The 22,136-nt window shown below is 37.4% G+C and overlaps 3 protein-coding genes across 4 annotated transcripts in view; 2 read left to right on the forward strand and 1 right to left on the reverse strand.

The window, feature by feature from the left end:
- On the forward strand, nt 1-20,940 carry LOC139958954 (peroxisomal bifunctional enzyme-like). Its single transcript, XM_071956409.1, has 19 exons — nt 1-402; nt 893-1,090; nt 2,081-2,117; nt 2,610-2,718; nt 3,950-4,088; nt 4,802-4,958; nt 5,342-5,471; nt 6,990-7,101; nt 8,022-8,109; nt 8,852-9,007; nt 10,055-10,318; nt 11,246-11,398; nt 12,699-12,767; nt 13,520-13,622; nt 14,141-14,281; nt 14,918-15,042; nt 15,705-15,802; nt 16,423-16,535; nt 17,393-20,940. The coding sequence occupies exons 2-19, from the start codon at nt 1,020-1,022 to the stop codon at nt 17,470-17,472; spliced, it is 2,145 nt and encodes a 714-aa protein (XP_071812510.1). The 5' UTR covers nt 1-402; nt 893-1,019; the 3' UTR covers nt 17,473-20,940.
- The window catches only part of LOC139958957 (glutathione S-transferase LANCL1-like), a 74,973-nt gene continuing 54,544 nt past the window's right edge, over nt 1,708-22,136 (forward strand). Inside the window, exon 1 of one of the 2 annotated variants that reach the window (XM_071956418.1) lies at nt 1,708-1,717. The gene's annotated coding sequence lies outside the window, so the exon portion shown is untranslated. The remainder of the gene's footprint in view (nt 1,718-22,136) is intronic. The other variant, XM_071956415.1, reaches the window with a different exon arrangement.
- LOC139958959 (zinc finger CCCH domain-containing protein 10-like) overlaps nt 20,061-22,136 on the reverse strand; it is a 9,152-nt gene continuing 7,076 nt past the window's right edge. Inside the window, exon 4 of the mRNA XM_071956420.1 lies at nt 20,061-22,020. Within this exon, the coding sequence (XP_071812521.1) occupies nt 22,009-22,020 (12 nt within the window). The 3' untranslated portion in view covers nt 20,061-22,008. The remainder of the gene's footprint in view (nt 22,021-22,136) is intronic.

Consider the following 22,136-nt stretch of genomic DNA (forward strand, 5'->3'; position numbering starts at 1 on the left):
TTCAAATTTCGTCCAGGCTGCTGTCATCTCTGTGACTGTACGTTGAAGTCGATGGAGATATAGATTGACTGCGCCATGCCAACTTCATTCAAGAATAACTTGCCTCGACAATCCCAGGGCCGTATATAGAGACAATCCCTGTCGCGAACGCTCTCTATCTCTGTTAATGAAAGTCTAGGCTGACCTAAAGAAAATGTTTTATCTACGATAGAAAATGGAAGACAGGAGCACCTCTAGACCTACTGTATGTACCTCACTTTGCTGCACGTCTCTTGTTTCACACATTTAATAAACTAAGGTTGCTAGGCCTGACCCATGTTTTATCGGAAATTTCGCTGAATTGGTCGACTGTGATGACTTACATTGCAACCTCAAGACATTTTTCCAGCGTACGGTGAAAGTGTTAGTATAACTTACTAGGCCTATTGATAATCTAACTTTTACTTTTTACTATAGACAGAAGTCGTCTTAGCACTTATTAAAAGGAACAAGTCAGTTTCGAACAAATCTAGATTGATCCTTTGATTAGAAATTGTCGTCGGCACTGCAGCAAACATTGGCTCCAATAGTAGTTACAGCTGAATCATGAAAAGCAAGAAAACTATGCATATACTCTATTTTATGTTGTGCTTCACGTTTTCCAGTGCTTATAAAGCGATACTATTACCGGCTGACTCTGCAATTTCGTTACAACAAACCTAACTTTAGGGTATGATACAGTAAGTGCATGATATGACCTTTGGTATGTTTGGCCTTGGGTTGTAGTACTTGGTTTGTGTAAACATCTAACTGTTTACAAAGTGTTATCACCAGGGTTCCCTTCATCATAAGATCCAGTTTCATTTAGTAGTGATTGGTTAATGGAGTCTAGCCTATCTCTATTTTATTACAGCTGCGATAAGATTTCTGTAAGGCTATGCAGGGCTGAACTTCATGCAACGTAGTGGAAGAGTGCCCAGGGAACTGGGTTGAAACAAGTTTTGCAAGAATAACAACAGTTAACTAGTACTAGAAATAACATGGCTGTTTTCACGAAGAATGGTAGTGTGGCCTTGATAAGGATACAGAATCCACCAATGAATGCACTCAAGTAAGTTAAACTTCTAGGTCACTTTCAAGTTCAGACACTTATTATGTTGTGGTTTTCAAGTGGAGTATTGTGTTTTATAAATTTGGTTGCACTTCGCGCATTCAGTTTGTTATTTAAAGCAGCACACATTGTTTTCAGTACAGTCAATGCTCTGCTGTTTTTCCCATTTTGCCTACATGCTCAAATCCATGTGCTGTACTGTCAGTAATTATCAATATAACGATAGCAAAGGGGAATCTTCTTCACCTGGAGGGGGGCTGAGAGGAGGAGGGGGGGGGGAGAATGTCTTGGAGCACATATTTTTACCAGGCTAGTGCAGTTTCTCTTAAAGGCATTGAAGACTCGCGCACAAAGAAAAGTCTCATGCCCGTAATCTGACCTAGTTTCGAATGAGATGTAACAGAAGTGTTAGACACCACCATCGATCCCAGAAAATATACACACAGCTTGCTACTGTCGCTAATTAGACACAGTGTACAGTCAATACATACAGAGCTACGGTCAATACCCACAACCCAGTGTACATAGCAGCGATGGACATCTCAAGTCTAGATAAAAGATAACAAGGTGTCATTACTGTGTGGGGCGAGTCTTCAATGCCTTTAATGTGTAAGTTGAAAGAATTCCAGTTAGAGTTCAGCATGCATTTGGTGAAGTGAGGCTATTGTATATTGTGTCTTGATGACAGGAGATGGGGGGCAGGAAGTTTTTGAGGCACCAAGAAAGTTGAATACAGTATATCCATGAGCAGGATAGCAGTTGTCTTTGTTTTTGCTTCCAAATATTGGTCGATGTGATTATTGATATCTACTCGAAAGGAAAATGCATAATTTGTAATTGACTTTCTTATTGTTATCAAGTGCTGGCCAGTGTTTGAGATGTTTGAAGGGTACATACTTTATTAAATGCTTTAATTTAAGTCTGTCTGTCCAACTGAATATCGCTCTTCTTTCTTTCTTTCACAATTTGTCATTCCCTTTTCTCAAACAGGCACGCAGTTCGTGCAGCAATCACTGATAACATAAAGGTAATTGTAAAAGTTTGTACAGATACTATATATCATCATTATAGCCTATAGGTTTTATTGTAGGGCCCTTAATGGTGCTAATGGCAGGGCTTGCAAATAAGTTCTCGTTTTTTTGGCCTTCTCCATAATAAGGCAGGATTACATGCTCCTACTAGCACTTAGAGCCATACTGTACCAGGTGAAGTTGTAGATACTTCCACACATACTGGCACTGTTGTACTCATACTTCGAGTCTGTGTGATATACATTATCTCGTGTGCAGTACAGTATGGCTTTTATTACATCACAGCTTATTATAGATTCATTGCATTACTTTGTGTTGTCCTTCCAAGTGAACCACGTAACATGGAATTAATGGTCAACAGTAGTAAATCATTGCAGTAAGTTTTAGGCTACTCGTTATCACGACCGTACACCGATCAATGTTTCCTTTCATTTCACTGTACTACATTTCCACTCATTATTTCTGGTCCTTTGTTATATTTTGTTTAGAAAGCAAATGAAGATCCATCTGTGAGAAGTATCGTTTTACATGGAGATGGGCGTGTCTTCTCAGCCGGTGCTGACATTAAAGAATTTCAAAGTGGGAAAAACTTAGGAGGTGAGCTGACTATAAATATCTCAGATATGAGCTTCATTACGCTGACAGAGTTTGGAAGATCACAGTCTCTTTCTGTACTATGTAAAAATACTCAAATGACGTTAAATTATTGATAATTAATAATTGCAAACATGATCCCGGCAGCCAGTCTTCATTTCTGGAGGTTTCAAAGGTTTCCTGCCAATCGTCAGGTTCCCGGTTTAAATCCTCACCAGGCACGAGAATTCTCTTGACTAAAATATCCTAATTTCTGCATTTGCAGTGTCGTTGAGCAGATCACTCTTCTGTGGATTTGCTATTTCTGGTAACTTTGGAATATCGGAACTGCGGTTTCTATGGTTTTGAAATAACTTCAATCACCATAGCCACACTGCAGTGATGATGGATTGGGGGCCGTCACCTCTCTCAGTATTTCAGAAAGTGGTCAGATGCTGAGGTACATTCTGATCCGTCAGATGGAGAGAATAAACGGTGGTCCCGTAAGCAGAGATGAGTGCGATGGTTGCACCCCTGCCTCGTAACTCTCTGGACACTCATCGTAAAGAGAGAGATCGGAATCGGCAGGTGTTCATCCATGATTAACACATGGATAGGGTTTCAAATGTGCTTCTGTGGGCTTCCTAGCCCTTGGGAAAGAATTCAACAATTCTAAACTAAATTGTACCAACAATATCTATAAATGTTTGAATTGTGAAAGAAATAAGGTGTTGTTGTAAGAAATGAAGCTGCCCCCCCCCCCCCCAAACCCCTTTATTTCCACACCATGTTTGGAAATGAATATTTCAAAACCAATTCAGCAATTTTCTTTATTTGATGGCTGCTATTGTTGCTAAAATAAATAGTGGCACTAAATAAAATTAGAAAACTCATGAAATAAATAAATGTTGTTTTATATTGTTTATATTGTTTTATATTGTATAAATGAACAACAGCCAACTGACTGGGAAATAAAAAAAAACATGGAGAAAACAAAAAGTAATTTATTGCTAGAAATCCTATTCTAGTTTCCGTTGAAATGATAAGTTTGTGAGATCTGGAATATTTGTGGAGTATTATTAATTCACATAAAAGTAATGCTTACTTTGAAGAAATTAAGAGACTATTATAAAAGTGAAAATAAAAAACAATGATGAATATTTAAAACTTTAGGGAGAACTTATCACAAAACCTCAACACAGTACTTTATTTGGTCTTTATAATCTGTCTTCTCTCTTTAAATGTACTTTTACAGAACCAGGTCTGATCAAAGTCATTCATACGATTGAAAACTCATCTAAACCGGTGGTAGCTGCCATCCATGGGGTGGCATTCGGTGGCGGCCTGGAGTTAGCACTCGGCAGCCATTACCGTTTGATCGATTCCAAGGCAAGGTGAGAAGATGTGTACTTTATATTTCATCAGTAACAAGTTTGCGAGGTAAACTTCATGCAAGACGGTAAACCATACGTGACAGTGTGCAAACTGTCAGGACTTAGCCAATGTAACAAGTCACAGAAAATTAATTTTTGCAACAGAAAGCACTCATTCTTTGCCATTGTCAGTCATTCAGTGTGCTGTTATTACACTATGTGGTCTTCAGGACTATCAGAAACTAGGTTCTAACGGTCAAGTTGAGTTGTGTCGTGATCAGTCAGGCAGTCTTGGGTGGGCTTAAAGGAGTGACAGTTTTCTATGTCATGAAAGTAGTTTTTAGGTAGCTATAAGTTTATACAAAAACATGTAGTAGATGAAACTAGAGAGAAATTGATTTTGAAATTGAAACTGAAATAAGAACAACCTTCGAAACCAACTCACCAATGTGACAGGATGGGATGAGATGATATTTGAAGGTAATGTGTGATCAAGTGACTTCCTCACAATAAAACAGTGGTTTCAATTGTTTTTATTTATTTATCTATATTTTTACTTATCATGAACATATAAATTTTACTGGTGGTAGCTTTATTATACCTTCAATGGCCGACTAGGTCAATTGGTATTCCCGGAGAAATTCAGAAATAGTAGTAATCAGTCCTACCGTATGTATGCTTACATTCTTTGGTCATTCCATGAATTTCATCTGTTTTTTTCTTTTCTCTTCCAGGGTTGCGTTTCCCGAAGTAAACATTGGAATATTGCCAGCTGCCACTGGATCTCAGAGGTTACCCAGGGTGACTGATTTAGCATCGGCGGTGGAGATGTGTACAACCGGAATGCCAGTTTCTGCCAAGAAGGCCCTTGAGAAAGGAATTGTGGACAAGGTATGTATACCTGGCTTTTGCTTTTTTTTATTGCTGTGTTTTACAATGTATATTCCAAGAAAGTGAAGTTCATTGCTTGCCAAAAATTGCTGGATGGCATCCGTCGGCTAGCCGAGGGAAATCACTACATCGGTCGCCAAGGAAACAGTTTGGAAGCAGGGGGATTAGAAAACTGTATTACAACCTGTTGAAGTTAACTATTTTTGTTTGTTTTGATGTGTTTGCAATGTGCAAGATGATAAATTGGAAACACAACCATTTGCATTAAATATCTTTTATTGTCCCAAAATAAAAGATATTTGTATTGAAAGGTGGTGATCATGTCTAGTCCCAAATGATATATTCCAATTTCTCAAAAGGTTTTGTTTTGTTCTTCCTGTAAGGTTATCTATGGTGACATATTGTCAGAGGCCATCAGCTTTGCCAAAACTGTAGAATCCAAACCAGTCGGGCCACGGAGGGTCAGCACACTAAAAGTCAAAGGAAAGGAAATCAGTTCGGCTGTTTTTGATGGTGAGAAGCCAAGAAGTGGGATCCATTTCTTACTTCATCTGCAATATGATTATTATTATTAGTAGTAGTAGTAGTAGTAGTAGTAGCAGTATGATTATTATTATTATTGTTATTATTATTATTATGATTATTATGATTATGATTATTATTATCATTATCATTATCATTATCATCATTATTATTATGTAGTTAAGCTTTATGAAAACCTTTAAATATGTGAGTGCTTCTTGTGCAGCCTGAGCCAAGTGTTGGGGATACCTTTGGAAATGTAAAAAATGATTTAGATCAACTTTAAGATTGGCCTCGGCAGGGATATAACAAAGGACAGTGTAGATTCATAGCTCAGAAGTAACAACGTAACTTGTACAATTTTTCCCCACACTTGATAGAACGAAACATGATATAGTACAGTAGAAACCTGGAAATACCAGCACATGATAGTGAGATCGTAGTCTTGAACTGGTGGTGGCTAATGGACTGTTTCAATTGCATGAGTGAAAGTCAGTGGTCAGGCCTTCAACTTTGGGTTATTTACTGGCTAAAATGCCAGTGGAGTTTGTCCATTGCCACTAGAAGAAAAAAATCCACTGGCAATTTTCTGTCAGTAGACATTAAGAACGTATACACATAGTAAGGTGGGTTAGCAACGGTCATTCAAAGTATCGTGACATTCTCTCAATAACTACAGTAATATCAGATTGGTATCACTGCTCATTTATCAGCAAATGTTATACGGCTGACCTCAGAAGCCTGTACTGTAACTGATGTGTCTTGAAATGCAGGAAAATGATAGCGAGAACTAGATTTTAGTCAGTAGATATTTTAGGACTGGATATTTTTTGAGTTATTGGTAAAAAATTGTGGAATTCTATGCCTGAGTGTATTTCACATTTTTATTCTGCATTGTAGGTGTTAGTACAAAATTTTATCAATGAAATTTGCATATTGAGCATAAATTTGTCCATTTGTAGTTCAAGCCATGCATCTAATTGCTGATTTTTTTTTTAAACCTAGAACGATAATAGTCTTACTAGACCATTCCGCCGTCTCACATCATTACAAATCATGTTCATGAACTGGCGGTTGCTAATGTTTCGATTGCATGATTGAAAGTCAGTGGTCAGGCTTCCAAATTTGGGTTATTTACCGGCTAAAATGTCAGTGGAGTTTGTCGTTTGCCAGTAAACAAGAAGAAGCTTCTTGGACAAAGTTAACTCATTTTTCTCTCGCTTTATCTTTATTTTTCAAAAAGTAAAAGGTGTTACATCAAATTATTAAACACATGAAAATATGACAAATATTAGTGTATGCTCTGACCAAGAATAGTTAAATAACCAAGCATCGTATAAAAGTTTAGATCGCACTGATTTCAATTCATGAATTTTTTTAAATGTTTTTAAAAAATATATCAATTCCATGTGTCTGTTAAATGTAAAATACCAAGTATGTAGATACTGCTTCATATTATTGTCAAAAAATTCTGAAAATTATAATAATTTTTTCTTATTTGTGTGATAGCTGCCTATGACATGATCCAGAAGAGATCCCGAGGTGCGATTGGCCCGTTACTGAACGTGAAAGCCCTAGAGGCTGCTGTAAACTCAGATTCCTATGAAGATGGTCTGGAAAAGTAAGTTAATTGAAACATCGTCTCAAATTTTAAATCAAGCTCTGATCACAAATTCATCTTTTCTTGCAAAAAACAATTACCATTCTCTTGAGGATGAAGAAGACTAGAATACTCAATTTTTTATTTTTTTTATTTCTATGTGATTTTATGTTTCTAATAACAAAGACTTACGATGATTTTGTGTTCACCAGCATCTCCTGAACAGTTTTATTTCAGTGACCCACATGTCTATCTCATGCTTCAGAGTCGTGACTCAAAATTCCCAGCTGCTCTATTCAATGTCCACTATGAATCCGTTATTTGACAAAACAACTTTTTCAGTGATAGCACTTAATCAACAGAGAAAGTATCCAGTCGGAGTATTAACTAGTAATAATAATAATAATTTCATATTTTTATATAGCGCCTTTGCCAAAGGCTCGAAGCCCTTTACAATATTACCCCGGTCAACGATAACCTGTCAAACATAGAGACAATCCCTCCACATGGCAGTGGCTAAACAGCGCCCAGCTGACAGTTTTATCTCACAGGTCCCCATTTTATACACCTTGGTGAAGGGAGGCAATGGAGATAAAGGGCCTTGACACAACGCAATGATCTGGCCAGGACTCGAACCTGCAATCCTTAGATCACAAGTCCACTGCCTTAACCACTTGACCACATCGCTCAGTAGTGTCAAATGTTTTACTGTGTGTAAATATCAAAGAAGCTCATCCTGCTGTAACCATTAAAGATTGTACCAGTGTAACATCGGTTAAAAAAAAAAAAATGTTCAGGAAATAGTCTGCGTCATGCAGAAAATTATTTTATGACCCAGTCTTGGGTTGTTACGTACAGTTTGAAAGACTAACTTAAACAATCGCATCATCAAGGTATCGTTGCATTGAAGTAAGGATTTTTTACTTTTTTGTTCCTTACAGGGAGGCCTCCTTGGTTCAAGCCCTTTTCTTCTCTGGCCAGAGTAGGGCTCTACAATATGCTTTCTTTAGCGAACGAAAACTGCCAAAGGTTTGAAAACGACTTTCATTTTTTTTTTCAACTTTGTATGTGTACCAGCTTCCATTCTTCAATTGTCTTCATGTGTCCGTGAGATTGTAGATTCATAAACGCATCAGGAACAACTACAACTGTTAATAATTGGCAAAATGATTTCTACTGTTTTTTTTCTTTCAAATTCGGAATATGGATTAATAAAGATAAGTTTGAATGAGTTTGAATGTTTGGTAAATGATATTTCTTCATTTCGAAACTGACCTATAACGTGATATTTTCTTCGGGTGCAGGAGTTGGAGGTCTTCCCATATTTTAATAGGTAATATCAGTTTATTAAGTTCTGCTTCACAACAAAACCAACTATCTGATTAGAGAATCTTCTGTAAATTGGGATTACAGATTATTACATCGAACCCAACAAGATTTTTTTTTTTCATTTTCAAGGGAACTGGACACTGGACGGATAACATAACTTAAGTATACAAGTATAGCTAGCTTAAAAGATATGATTATCAGTATTAAGCCCCAAAGTTTAGCTGGCCAGAAAATGTTGAAAGTCTTGAGTGCTTTTCAGGAGGTTCTGACCGTCCAATGACATTTCTAGATGGTGGCTGTAAAAGTGAGTGGTGAAGAGCGAACACAACTGACCATTGACTCTCTAGCATATCGGGCGTGAAGTAGGGGAGGAGGAAGGGGTCGTGGGCCAGTAATGTATTCCTTAAACTACATAACTGTTTTACCATCTTCTTAATATCAGTGGGAAACACCAGGTGGTAGTGTGAATTATAAGAACACCACCCCTATGGCGTTGAAGGAGGCTGCCGTGATTGGTGGAGGTACCATGGGATCGGGCATCGCAGCCTGTTTCATCGCCAGTGGGATACCTGTTAAACTGGTAGAGGTCAACCAGGAGGTGAGTTTAGGGTAACTTCAATGGGGCGTATGTGTATGTAGTGAGTTTAGGGTATTTAAAATGGGGGAATAGGAGTATGTAGTGAGTTAAGGGTAACTTGAATGGGTGCATGGGTGTGTGCAGGGGTATAAAACAGCACAGGCTTGAATCCTACGGAAAAGGGCTTTATAAATGTTTTAGAAATAAAATTTAAAGTTGTGTTACATTGTTGTTGAAATAACTTAACATGTTAGCATGGTTATTTCATGCCCATAGCAAATTGTTCTTTTAAATGTTTATACCAGAACATGAGTGATTATAACCTTGAAATCAGTTCAGTGAAGCTACCCCACCCCCTAATACTCCCAGTGTTTATTTTGCCCCTCCCCTTTTCCAATGGGATTTTTCACAGTTTTACTGAGTTTCCAAACCCAAAGAACTCACATTTCTATGGAAGCAAGAGTTGAACATCATACTTGATAAAAGTAACATTGATAAATGGGGAAGGTGGGGGGGGTGATTAGTACTTGTTATTACTAGCTTTATAGTTATATGAGTATGGGATTACCATTTCAAAATTTCCCTGGACATGTCCTAAGTGTGCAATGTTACATGACTATCTGGGTGGATTTGAAACATGTTTAAAAAAATATGTCTGGAATCTGTAGTTTTTTGAGCACAGAAAGGCAACTTGTCTCTAGTAACAGTCCCTCAACTGTCCTAATCTTACATTGGTTTTTTTTTCTTTCTGATCTGAAATTATGATTAAGCTTTTAAACTTCAAATCTGGAACCAATTCATGAAGGTACCCTTCAAAATCAATTTTACCCCCCCCCCCCACAATTAAGAGAGGAACCCCTCAACTAAGACCCCTTTCCCAGGCAATGTCATCTTATCCTCCTTTATTCAGATTCAATATTTTTACCCTAAATGCACTACTTATTAATTATTCATTGGGGGTGCAGTTTCTTTATTTAAGCAATTAATAAAGATGAAGAAGGTGCTTCAGTTTTTTGCCTTCCTCTGCATACTTTAATTTTATTCTTTCAAATTCTGTTATCCTGTCAGTATCTGGATAAGACTCTATCAGGGATCAGAAAGATCGTCCAAAGAAACGTTGAGAAGGGGCGGCTCTCTCAGGAGAAAGCTGGTCAGCAATTATCTCTTCTGAGGGGAACTCTCGATTACAACGAGTTGAGGAATGTGGACATCGTCATCGAAGCAGTCTTTGAAAATATGGACTTGAAGAAAAAGATCTTCAGACGTCTGGATGAGACTTGCAAACCCTCCGCCATTCTGGCTAGCAATACATCCGGGTTAGATATTGATCAGGTAGGAATCATGTTTAAGTAGATTCTTTCTTTTGTGTGTATTGTGATAATTTGCAGACATTTTTAAATGATGCCTAATTGTTTTTCAGGATGAGGTAGTGGGTGTTGGTGTGTGAAGTTGTGTTTAAATTAGGGATTATTCCAAGAAAGGGGTCTCATCTTCTGATACTTTGGTATGAGGGAGGAAACATAATGAAGAATAATAAGGCAGGTGTCCTTAAAAGTATAGTGCAGAGGAAAATTTTCTTTTTGACAAGTGAAAGAGGCGCACTTAATACTTAACATCCTGGTGAAACTTGTATGGAATTCCTTCATAGGAATTTGAGATATGGATAGATGAAATTGTCACAATTTGTACAGGTGTGATGTCACAGCTGTGTGCTTCAAGTTCACATTTGGTTCAAAATATGTCAACTTCAAATATTGAAAGAATATCGAAAACAAAGCAAGGGAATTGAATACAAAAGCCTAAAAGCCCTCAAAATGATTTCAATCCGTCCTGTGAACAAAACTTGGCCGACAATCATGCACTAATCAGGTATGCTGACCCTATTAAATAAGGCCTAAGGCTTTCACACCCTGTCTGCCTACTTCCCTGTTGTTGTTTTTTTGCTCTATCTAGGTAAAGTCAGATTTGATTCTGTCTGGCCATTTGTTCCAACCAATTTTTTCTTTCTTTCTCCAAGCACTTGCAGAAAGTTAATTGAAAATCCCTGGCTTAGACAGAGTAGCTCAGTTTTTGAATTTTCCTTCTAATAGGTTTCAAATAAGAGTCTTTGTATAGAATAATGATCTTCATTTCTTCTAGATGGCGTCAGTCACCTATAAGAGTCTTTGTATAGAATAATGATCGTATCATTTCTCCTAGATGGCGTCAGTCACCTATAAGAGTCTTTGTATAGAATAATGATCTTATCATTTCTCCTAGATGGCGTCAGTCACCTCAAGACCAGAGAAAGTCGTTGGAACTCATTTCTTCTCTCCAGCTCATGTGATGAAACTTTTGGAGAACATCAGAGGAAAAAGGACCTCTCCTGAAACCATGGCAACAGTTATGGAACTAGGGAAGAAACTGCGAAAGGTTTGTCTTCGATTTGAAAGTGAGCGTATATTGACAGGGCTTAAACTTCGCTCATCGTTGACCGTGGTTAACCTTGGATAAAGACTATCAAATTAATTTCGTTTTTGGTTTACAAATTATAAAACAGCTAGAAATGTTGGTCTGTTATCCTCAAAAATTTGAGAAGTATTTTATATAAAATCCATCAAGCAAGCAATCAAGGTACATTTGAGGCCATGCAGCAAACATAAACTTTAAAAAGAGTGTATTCCTCAAAATATGTTGCCACTTCAAATAATATGGTCACCCATTATCAAACTTGGGAGTTGTACTGTTGGTCTTTAAAGGTCAAAGAGAGAAAAAAGACTGTTATCGAACTGCTTATCTAATGCAAAGAGCCTTTGTAGGTAAATATGTGAAAGTCAGAGGGCCTGACAATCGAAACTTCTTTTGCGTTGTCAGAATCGCTGGCCTAATTTTGCTTAAATTGTTAAAAAAACGTTCACTTCGAGTTTTGATCTTCTGACATATCAGAAAATTTTCCCAGACTTTCAAGAGTTCTACATTAGATCATTAAATTTCTTATTGAGGGAAAATTTATTGAGGTTGGTAGTAAAACACTTGTTGAAGTTATGAGCATGCTTGACCTTTATTCGACTTTCTTGCATATTTGGGGGCAATATTGATGAACCTTCAAGTTATCAAATGACAGTAATATTTTGTTATTTATGTAAGAGGTAGTGATAACAGGTGATAGATATTGATTACTTGCAAGATTAATGCCAGATTACTTGCTTTAAGGGTTACCATACGTTCCTTTTAATGAAGATTTTCCCGTTTTTGCAATGAAAATACATTGTCCAGCAGGCAAACTAAATTGTCCTGATTTTCTAAAGGTCTTTTGTGACCTTCCAAACTATCATCGTGTGTACAATGTGCAAACGGCAAGAATTCACCTTTTGTACGCATTATAATATGTGATCTTTCGGTAGCGTGAAATCAATTTTAGCAACATGCAAATATGATTGATGCCGCATATATAATAGCCCTACAAGCTTGGAGGGAATGGCTATATGTAGCACCCTTTCAAATCTAAAACTTTCATCAAAGGGACACAGTGTATACCACTGTACAACACAAAAGGTATGATCAGTAACTGTATTTATGCTGTATGCTTCCCCTATATACATCTTTCCTTCAGCTACAGGCTTGGACAAACAATAATTCATTCCAAGGAAATAATGTCATACATTATATGTGTCTTGTGATCGAATGACCTGTTTTGAGCAGGTTTTGATATTGCTATGATTTTTCTCTGCAGATCTCTGTCTTGGTTGGAAATTGTCCTCATTTTGTGGGAAACAGAATGCTAGGCCCATATGTAAGAGAGGTAAGAGCAACATCCCCTCCCCATCCCTTTACCCCTCCCCACCCCCCACATCATTGAGAAATTAGTACACACAAGCAAAGACTCCTTTTGTCATTTAACTGGTATTTAATTTCAAGAGGTGAATATGACAAACAGTAGCCTCGTGTAAAATTTAGTCAAATCAAGTTTCCCCAAGAAAATGCATGTATGAAAATATGTCATTAATGATCATTACTTGTACAAAATATCTTTGGGTAAAAAGATAGGGTCAGTGTTTTATTTGAAGAATGAGAGTTGTCGCTGCCCCATAACATGGAGCAAGGTCAATTAACAATTTCTAACATAGGATTACATTTATTGAAAGGAGCACTTAATTCAAATTTATATATGTGCTGTTTTAGGCTTTTCACAAATCTGTGGGGGATTGGGGGGGGGGAGGGGCTGGCACAGGCCCCTCCACTCGTGGCTATCTATAGTAGTAGTATAGTATAATTTTCCATGCCTTTACCATGCTGCATGATTCACTATAGGTTTCTTACCTGTTGGGGGGTAGGGGGCTGGCACAGGCCCCTCCACTCGTGGCTATCTATAGTAGTAGTATAGTATAATTTTCAATGCCTTTACCATGCTGCATGATTTACTATAGGTTTCTTACCTGTTGGGGGTAGGGGGCGGGGGAGGGGCTGGCACAGGCCCCTCCACTCGTGGCTATCTATAGTAGTAGTAGAGTATAAGTTTCAATGCGTTTACTATGCTGCATGTTTCCCTTTCAGGCCTCTTACCTATTGGAGGAAGGAGCACTACCCCATGAAGTCGATCAAGTTCTTGAAGATTTTGGGTTTGCTATGGGTGCCTTCAAGGTTGGAGACCTCGCAGGTAAGTGAGATGACTGGAGCAAAAGCAACCCCTAATGTTGTGCTTCAGAAGCTTAGATCTGCGATGTTCACTAGCTTTAATTTAGATTGCTAAGATTGCCAAATGGTTGCAAACCCATTCTGCATAACTGTGGTAGCCACAAACGTTCTTCAGCGATATTTATTAAATGATCACAAGTGTACCAACAATAATATTTTCATTCTCTTTGAAAATTTTTTATTATTTTACATAGAGCTTGGATTCAAAATCTGAAATTAATTAGAAGGCTCAATACTGCCACGAAAGTACTTTTCTAAACTTTAATGGGATTCGAAATATATGTGGACATTTCATTTTAATAAAATAAATAATAGTATGGGTACATGTGCTAGCTGATTCTCAGAGAAAAGGTTGGCAAATCTTGTCAAAGTGGTTACATTCTTAAATATCAATTCTTATGCAAACTAGTTTTAACTTACCAGTGAGAGTATCATGGTTGATCTATGTACATGTATTCATTGTAAATGGTTTTATTTCAGGAAATGACGTTGGTTACAAAGGTCGAAAGGACTTTGGATTTATCACGAGGGAGGGGCAAGAGGACCGCTTCAGGCAGGGATACCGTTACTGTCCTATCGCAGATTTTCTGGTGGAAAGAGGCCGTTTAGGGCAAAAGAGTGGTATGGAGACAGTCACATAACTATCTGATTGCCCCCCCCCTCCCCCAGGCCCTCCCACACATGTAGGATTATCATACTTAATCAGAAAATCTGGGGAAATAGTATTGAAGTTGACTCCCTTGTTGACATCAGGGGTTATCTACAGCACTATACGATGTAAGGGACACTTTTAAGGGACTGGTGGGATCTTGAGGGCATATCAATGTTTAGTGCTGATCCAAGGATGATGCGTGGCCAACTATATATCTATATATGTATAGTTACACCCACGTTTCTGCAATAAGTTTTCCATTAACAGTTAAAATTTAAATTATTGTGGGCACTTTAACAAATTTAGGGATTTTTTCCAGGTCCACTTGCAATGATATGTGACGGTACATGTAATGTGGAGACAAATCCAGGGACAGTTTGAATCCATGGACGATACATGGAATGCGGGGGCTGTCCCCTGAAGATGGGGACGTCTGGTCTCCTTACCCTAGGCCTGAGGGAAAGTGTTATTGGTGAATTCCATCAACTTGGTTGTGGAAAGCTCTGTTGGCAAGGCACAGACAATGTTTCCCTGAAACCACCATTTTGAATCCAATTTAAGTAGTATGGAATTAACCACAGATTTGTTCACATTTCTGTTAATAGGTAAAGGATGGTACAACTATGGAAAGCCTGGAGGCCGTGTCGCACAGCCAGACCCAGAAGTAGAAAAACTGATCATTGAGTCCAGTGAAAAAGCTGGATTCAAGAGAAGACGAATAAGCCCACAGGTAAGTTTGTCTCTGCACACCGTACTGGTTACTGCACACTAGTTACAACACACTGGTTACTGCTGGCGGTTACTTTTGTACTTCTAAGAGGGCATCAGTTGTACGCAGTGCTGGGTTATCCAGTAGGCAGGTGAGACACTTTCTAGCACCCCCTCCCAACCCCCCAACCCCCACAGTTTGGGTCCCCTCCCCTTAGAAGAGAATGTTGTATTTTTCCTACAATGTCCAAGTTTACCAGAAAAGTTCTAGGCAGAAGGTGATTACTTATTGCGATTTAGCCAAATAATGACTATTTAATTAGGTAGGCCTAGCCCACGTAATAGCTTTCCCCCCAAGCTTGCAGGACAGATCAATTTGTGTGTTGAAATTACAATTATATCATGCTTCCGAAACAGTCACAAATAGCGATGCCTACTGTGTACTTTTTTTAGTTTTGTATCATAAGAAACAGTGATGGTTTACAACATCACAAAGACCTTTTGAAAATTAGGTTGCCAGTGTGGAGAAAAAAAATTGTTGGAATAATGAGTCAATCACAAAAATATTGGGATTGGGGGATTCTCAAAGCACTTTCCTGATGGTTCTCCCTGCCTAGGATATTCGCAGAACTAATGTATATTCAATCAAGGTGCAACTAATAACCATCTTTTCGTTTTGTTCAGGAAATTTTGGAGAGATGCCTCTACTCTTTGATCAATGAAGGATTCAAGACTCTGGAGGAGAACATTGCTTCCCGTCAGGAAGATATTGATATGATTTGGTGAGTCATGCATTGATTAAAGGCATTGAAGACTCGCCCCAAACCGCGCTCTGAAAAAGTTAACTTTCCGTTGCTTGCAAGTGAACTTTTCTTCTCGTTGCTACAAATGCAGACAGTAATAAAATGTGATACCTTGTTATCTTTTATCTAGACCTGAGATGTCCATCGCTGCTATGTACACTGTGTTGTGGGTATTGACCGTAGCTGCAAGTATTGACTGTACACTTGTGCGGGAGTCTTCACACCATTTAATGTTGCCTTATTCTCACCCTCCACCTTCCCCAAGGTACTTTATTCCAAATCTCTCTGCCCAGAAGACTAGTATTACCAGTAAATCATATCTTAAATGAGATGTAAAAGTGAAAAAAGATGACAATATCATAAAAATTCAACAGAAAAAAAAAGCTCTGTCTCCAGGAAAACTGTATTAGAATGGTACATTTCATAGTAGGAAATGATGTTTCAAATTGACCCAAATTAGTTGAATTGAACCCACAAACCAATCAGTTTTTGAAAAATTTGGCAGATAGAAGTCAGGAAAACAGCAGTTGGAGAACTTTAAATTAAAAATATTTCCCATTCCATTATTTTTAATGAAATGTCTTCTTCTCACCACACAGGCTTTACGGGTATGGTTGGCCGAGACACACAGGAGGGCCGATGTACTATGCCAAGAACTTTGTCGGACTCGACAAGATTTACGAGCGTCTCTTGTACTACCAGGCTTTGAATCGTAAGTTGAAAATTCTACCTCTGTATAAGCTGGGGTGAAGTTAACTTAGTATCAGCTGAGTGGTTGCAACATCCTAGATAGATCTCTGAGGGGTATTGATATTGTGTGTGAATCATACATTTATTGCGATTGTCATGTGTTTGCAACAAAAATTAATTGTCCAGTCTGCAAACTTGTCTCAATTTCTGGTCTTTGTGACGTTAAAAATTATAATTTTTGGGGACGATACACAAGCTTAAGAAAGTACACGTAGCATGCATGAATATATGTAACTCGTTTCACAAGCATGAAGTTCAACTTTTGCGAAGAACAATTCTGGTGAAAATGAAGCTATCAACAAATTTTACTCTGTACACAAACTGGCAAGTTTAATTTTTAAGCTGTAACTATGCCACCATTTGGTATGTAGCCCAGCTAAAATTCCCAATTTTCTTCAAAGGGGTGTTACCCCACCCCCTCTCCCGAGGTGCTGTGTCCCTCTTTTCAATCAAGGTCTGCTGCAATGACTATGTCTTCCATTTCATTACCAGTCAAAAGGGTTCCTGTTACTGTCAAAGCTAATTCTGAAGGTTGTGAGTTTAATTAACTTAATGAATTGAAAGAAGTGAATCTGAAAGGGGAATCCAGATGTCACCAATTTCCACCCCTCTATCAGTTTACATATTTAATCATGTAGCTATCAAAACAATATATGTCAAGATGTTCCCCCTTCAGGAAACTATTTAACAATTTGTTCACGATTATGCTAGAACTTAATATTTTATGCGATTCCTTAAGAATCTTTAACAATATGTGTTACTTTTGGACAGATTTTGTCAGGTTTGAAGTTGGACTGTATATTTCTCTTTTCTCAATAGCCGATGTTAAACACTGGGAACCAAGCAATCTCCTTGCCTCTGAAGGCCTCAAAGGCCGAATGAGCATCAGCAGGTTGTAGCCATCTTTAATAAGATAGGTATCATCTCTTCATGTGAGAAGCTTTTCTACTGGCATTTCCATAGAACCTCATCAAATGCTCTAAATCAAGTACAATTTTGATCACTAATAACTTTGTTAAAATTTTATTGAAATTTGTTTGCAATTGCATCTAAGTGAAAATGTATGACAGTGTATTAAGATTAACCTGTGCAACATATCACTGCCTTGCTCTTGAAATTAGTTTGTGAAATTCTCGATGGTTACTATTTCTATTTTACCCTTCTCCTGCCCGGGCCTTGAGCACCGTTCCCGTGCCTCATTAAAATAATCTCAGGTAATTTGTTTAACCTTTTGGTATGTGGTAGATTAAACCTTACTTAAAGGAACACCACCCAACATAGATAGCATAGTTCAGATTAATATATTTTTGAAATAAATAAAAAAAAAAGGATAGAGCACACACAAAATAGGGTCATGATAGTATCAATATTGTCCTCTTTTTGTAAAGGTGATGGGTAGTAAAGACCATATAATCCTTCAATTTGTAATTTTTAATACTTATGAAGTTTTCTGTGATGATATTCATATTTCAAAAGCCTTGTGATCTTACCTTTAAGCAAGTCCACAGGCTTTATTAACTAATATAGTTCTCGATGCCCAAGGATTATTATACCAGGATTTTACAAGGATTATTGATGAAAATTAGGCAGAATTTTTATCTTGCTATGTGACAGGCAATGAGGGATGAAAACTTTGGAGTGTTACCATAAACATTTCCGTATCGATTGCCCGTTTTTCAAGATATTCAGATTTAAAGCAGACCTGTGTAATGTTTGGAATGCTCCTTTAAGGCTTAAAATTGGTGACTTAAAATTGTTTTATTATCAGATGACTTTGCCTTTGACAAATTTTGTTTTACACTGTGAATTTGTTTTTGCATCTGAGAAACTGCCCCAAAGATCCAAGTGGTAGACATAAATGCCCAGCCGCTGAAATTGGTGTTTGATGGGTCATTTCTCAAAAATTAAAAATGTTATAGAAATACAACCTGGACTGATAGCAGTCTGTTTCTATAGTCAGCGACACATCAAAATTTAGTTAATTTAATGATAAATTAATTATTTAATAATCGTACTGAAAGTAAATGTAGGTTATTCCCTCATCATGGAGAAGATCTAGAGACTGGATCAAAGGAGATTTCAAATTAATTTTACTTCCTCTCACATATTGTGATTAAGCTTTAACTGAAGATGTGTCACAACTCAATTTAGCACATTGAAGGAATTGTACTCTATGCAATATTTAATTCTATACCTGAAATATATTTTGTATTCATTCAATATATGAAAATGAACCAAATTTAATAAAGTTGTAATGAAAACTAAAAATGTCATTTCTTATGTAATCACAAGTTGCAATGGTTAGTCAAAATGTAACCACAATTTTATCTTTACGAAAAACAGCCAAAATTGCCAGTAATAAGAAAACATCACTTTTTTTTGGAGACGCCTTGTCGATAGTTTCAACGCATGCAAGAAGTAACAGAATTTTGTCTTTGCTTCGAGCAGTTTGACTCCCGACTTTTGCAAATAAAATTCTATTTCTTTAACCTTTTTTTTACTAAGTTTTATTTTTGGGCGGAATGTGACAAAACCATCTTAGAAATCATATAGCTGAAGGATAGAACTAAACCACTGAGCAAAATCATTGAGAGAAAAAGAAAATGAATGCAAATTTATACAAAATTATGATGGACCTGAAGGACAGGTAAAGAGATGTCAGACACCTTGCCATCCTGACCAAAAATTCTCAACATTTCCAACGGAAGAATGAAATGGTTTGAAACACATATTCCGACATCCTTTAACAGCTCCACATAGATACAATCAATACTCAAGAAACCTTTGAACTCAGTGAATATGTAAATCAGCTTTTAAAATATGTAAAAGTTACTACTACTTGTCGAGTATTACACATTATCACCCTTCTGTCAGCTCCAGAAGATCTCACTTTTTCTGCTTTACTTCGTGAACTGTGACTCTGCAAATGACAGTGCCCTGGCAAAGCACCAACACTGAAGGTAGATTTAAAGGCATTGAAGACTCGCCCCAAACAGCCCAGTGCCGCCCTATGAAAAAAGTTAACTTTTCGTTGCTTGCAAGTGAAGTTTTTTTCTTGTCGCTACAAAATGCAGACAGTACATGTGATACCTCCTTATCGTTAGCTAGACCTGAGATGTACATCGCTGCTATGTACACTGTGTTGTGGGTATTGACCGCACCTGTATGTATTGACATACACTAGTGTCTAATTACCGACAATAGCAAGCTGTGTGTGTATTTTCTGGGATCGATGGTGGTGTCTAACACCTGTTACACCTCATTCGAAACTAGGTCAGATTACCGGCATCAGACGTTTCTTTGTGCGCGAGTCTTCACTCCCTTCAACTCGGAGTCTGCTGCATCTGAAATGATTTCTCCAATAATGGCATCAATACAGTACTATTCAACTGAAGTCCCTTTATGGACAGACAGACAGATACATGCATCACCGCACATCCTCCATAGAGAATAAAGAGTTAAATTGGAGCAAACAACACATTGCAGGTAGGATAGAAAATAACTTTCAACATTTATTTGCCACATTAATTCACTCATTGTAAATCACAACTTTTATGATATTAATTAACAAAATCTAAGCTTATGTTAGTTTCTCATGTTTCAAAAATATGACAATGGAGGTCTTTTGCACAACTCAGTACACTACTTTAACGAAACAAAATAATATTGCTAGGAGCAAGCAGCAGAACATATTTGTAGCTTCAGTAACCTGTTTGGCAAGCTTGTAAAATGATAGCAAAACAAAGGCGAGATACAGGTCTCAAAATATGAGCTTTTAACCGGCTAGTATATGCCAGTATATTTTGCCATTTGCCAGTAGAAGAAAATAAAACACTGGCATCTTTCTGCCAGTAGACTTAAGAACATAAAACAAATGATAAATCAGTTAGTAAGTCTGTCGAATAATCTTTACATTTCCAGTACTTAGCTATAAACCTGGTATTTTCACTGCTTTATTTATTGACACATATAATTTGGCTGCTCGCAAATGCCTGTACAGTGACTAATGCGTGTTGTAATTCAGGGCCTTAGATGGAAATAAGTATAGCGAACACTGCATTCCAAGGCAAATGTCAATGGAACCCTTCAAGAGGTTTATGTAAATAAAACAGTGCAAAATGAAACCAAGCCCAAGGATATCACATGTTCTACTTGTGAGGGGCTAATTGCAACAGATGTTATGTTCTAAACATATGAAGCATTTGCAATATACCATATAGTAGCATATAGTAGCAATGTAACATATAGTAGCAACCCAAAAAACAAAATGGCAGAACTTTCATATTCTCATTTTCAAGTAATTTTTTGAGCAAATCTGATGATTTAATGTGTAGTTTCGTTTGTTTGAAATGCTCTCCAATATGCAAACATGCACACACACCTACACGAGACCTACTGTACTGCTATTCAATTATAAGTGATTTCATTAAACTCTTGTCGTGCATAAACGCTTTTTCTTTTGCGAATGGAAAGTCTGCCAATTTCTTCTTACAGAATGTGTTCCTGCGACTTCTGAAACAAAGGTAACACCCTGCAACATCTAATTGCCTATGATGTTTAAGACATGTACGTTGATGGTGTAAAGACCAACATTTTTCCTCTTTGGTAGTTTTAATATCTCGTTTTAAAGTAAAAAATATGAAGACAATTATGTCATAGCAACAGATGATGACATCAAGAAATACTGAGCACTAATCACTGGTTATCAATTTCCTGGCTGAATTGGGTCATTAACGGTGTATGTCTAAGATTCTGATGGATCCCAAACTTGTACGAGTTGCAGAACTGGTGGAGGTATCAAACTTTGATTGGTGCTGGTTGAAAAGACAGAGAGTGTCCGAGTACTGACCACCACAGCTACTGTACATCAATGGTCCACATCAATATAAGGGCTGCTGACCTTTTTTCACTTAATACCAACATTTATTAAACAACCATATTCAAAGGCATATCAGGATTTCAAGCTAAAGCAGGCTGGTGAAAATATAAGCACCCTTCCTCCTTCAAAAGACAACACCGGTAAAATGTAAGGCATGCCTTTTGTGTGAAACATGCTACAAAAAATGTTATCCCACTGTGTATCTAGGTTTGAGCAAAACTATATTTACAGCTAATTATTAGTCCTCAAACATCTGTGCCCCCTCTCTTAATCCTTGATCCTTTATTTTATATGCTACCAGATCACCGTGAGTAACATGTGCGAGATTCGAGATCCTTTATACTGTACTTCGTGTTTTAACTTGTGCAATTAGTCCCAGAAACCTTCAGCCGTAATTCTCATTTACAAAGCAGTCCCTAATGCATTCGCTTTGAAAGTTGTCCTACCGAATGAGTTGATATTTCTTTTGTTGTGTTAACAGTGCAGACAAATAGTTTCTCTTGTCTTTATATTAAATATTGGTTTTGGGTTCATTGGACACAACCAGCTCAGCTTTTCACATCAGTAACTAAGAAAAGATGAAAAAAGGTCATACTTATATATTTCATAACTGTTCCCATAAATTTAAATAATTTCCTCACAGTATAATTAACATCTTAAAGCAACTGTTTGTCTGTAGTCTAA

This window comes from Apostichopus japonicus, chromosome 18, assembly GCF_037975245.1.
Source record: "Apostichopus japonicus isolate 1M-3 chromosome 18, ASM3797524v1, whole genome shotgun sequence".
Lineage (NCBI taxonomy): Eukaryota > Metazoa > Echinodermata > Holothuroidea > Aspidochirotida > Stichopodidae > Apostichopus > Apostichopus japonicus.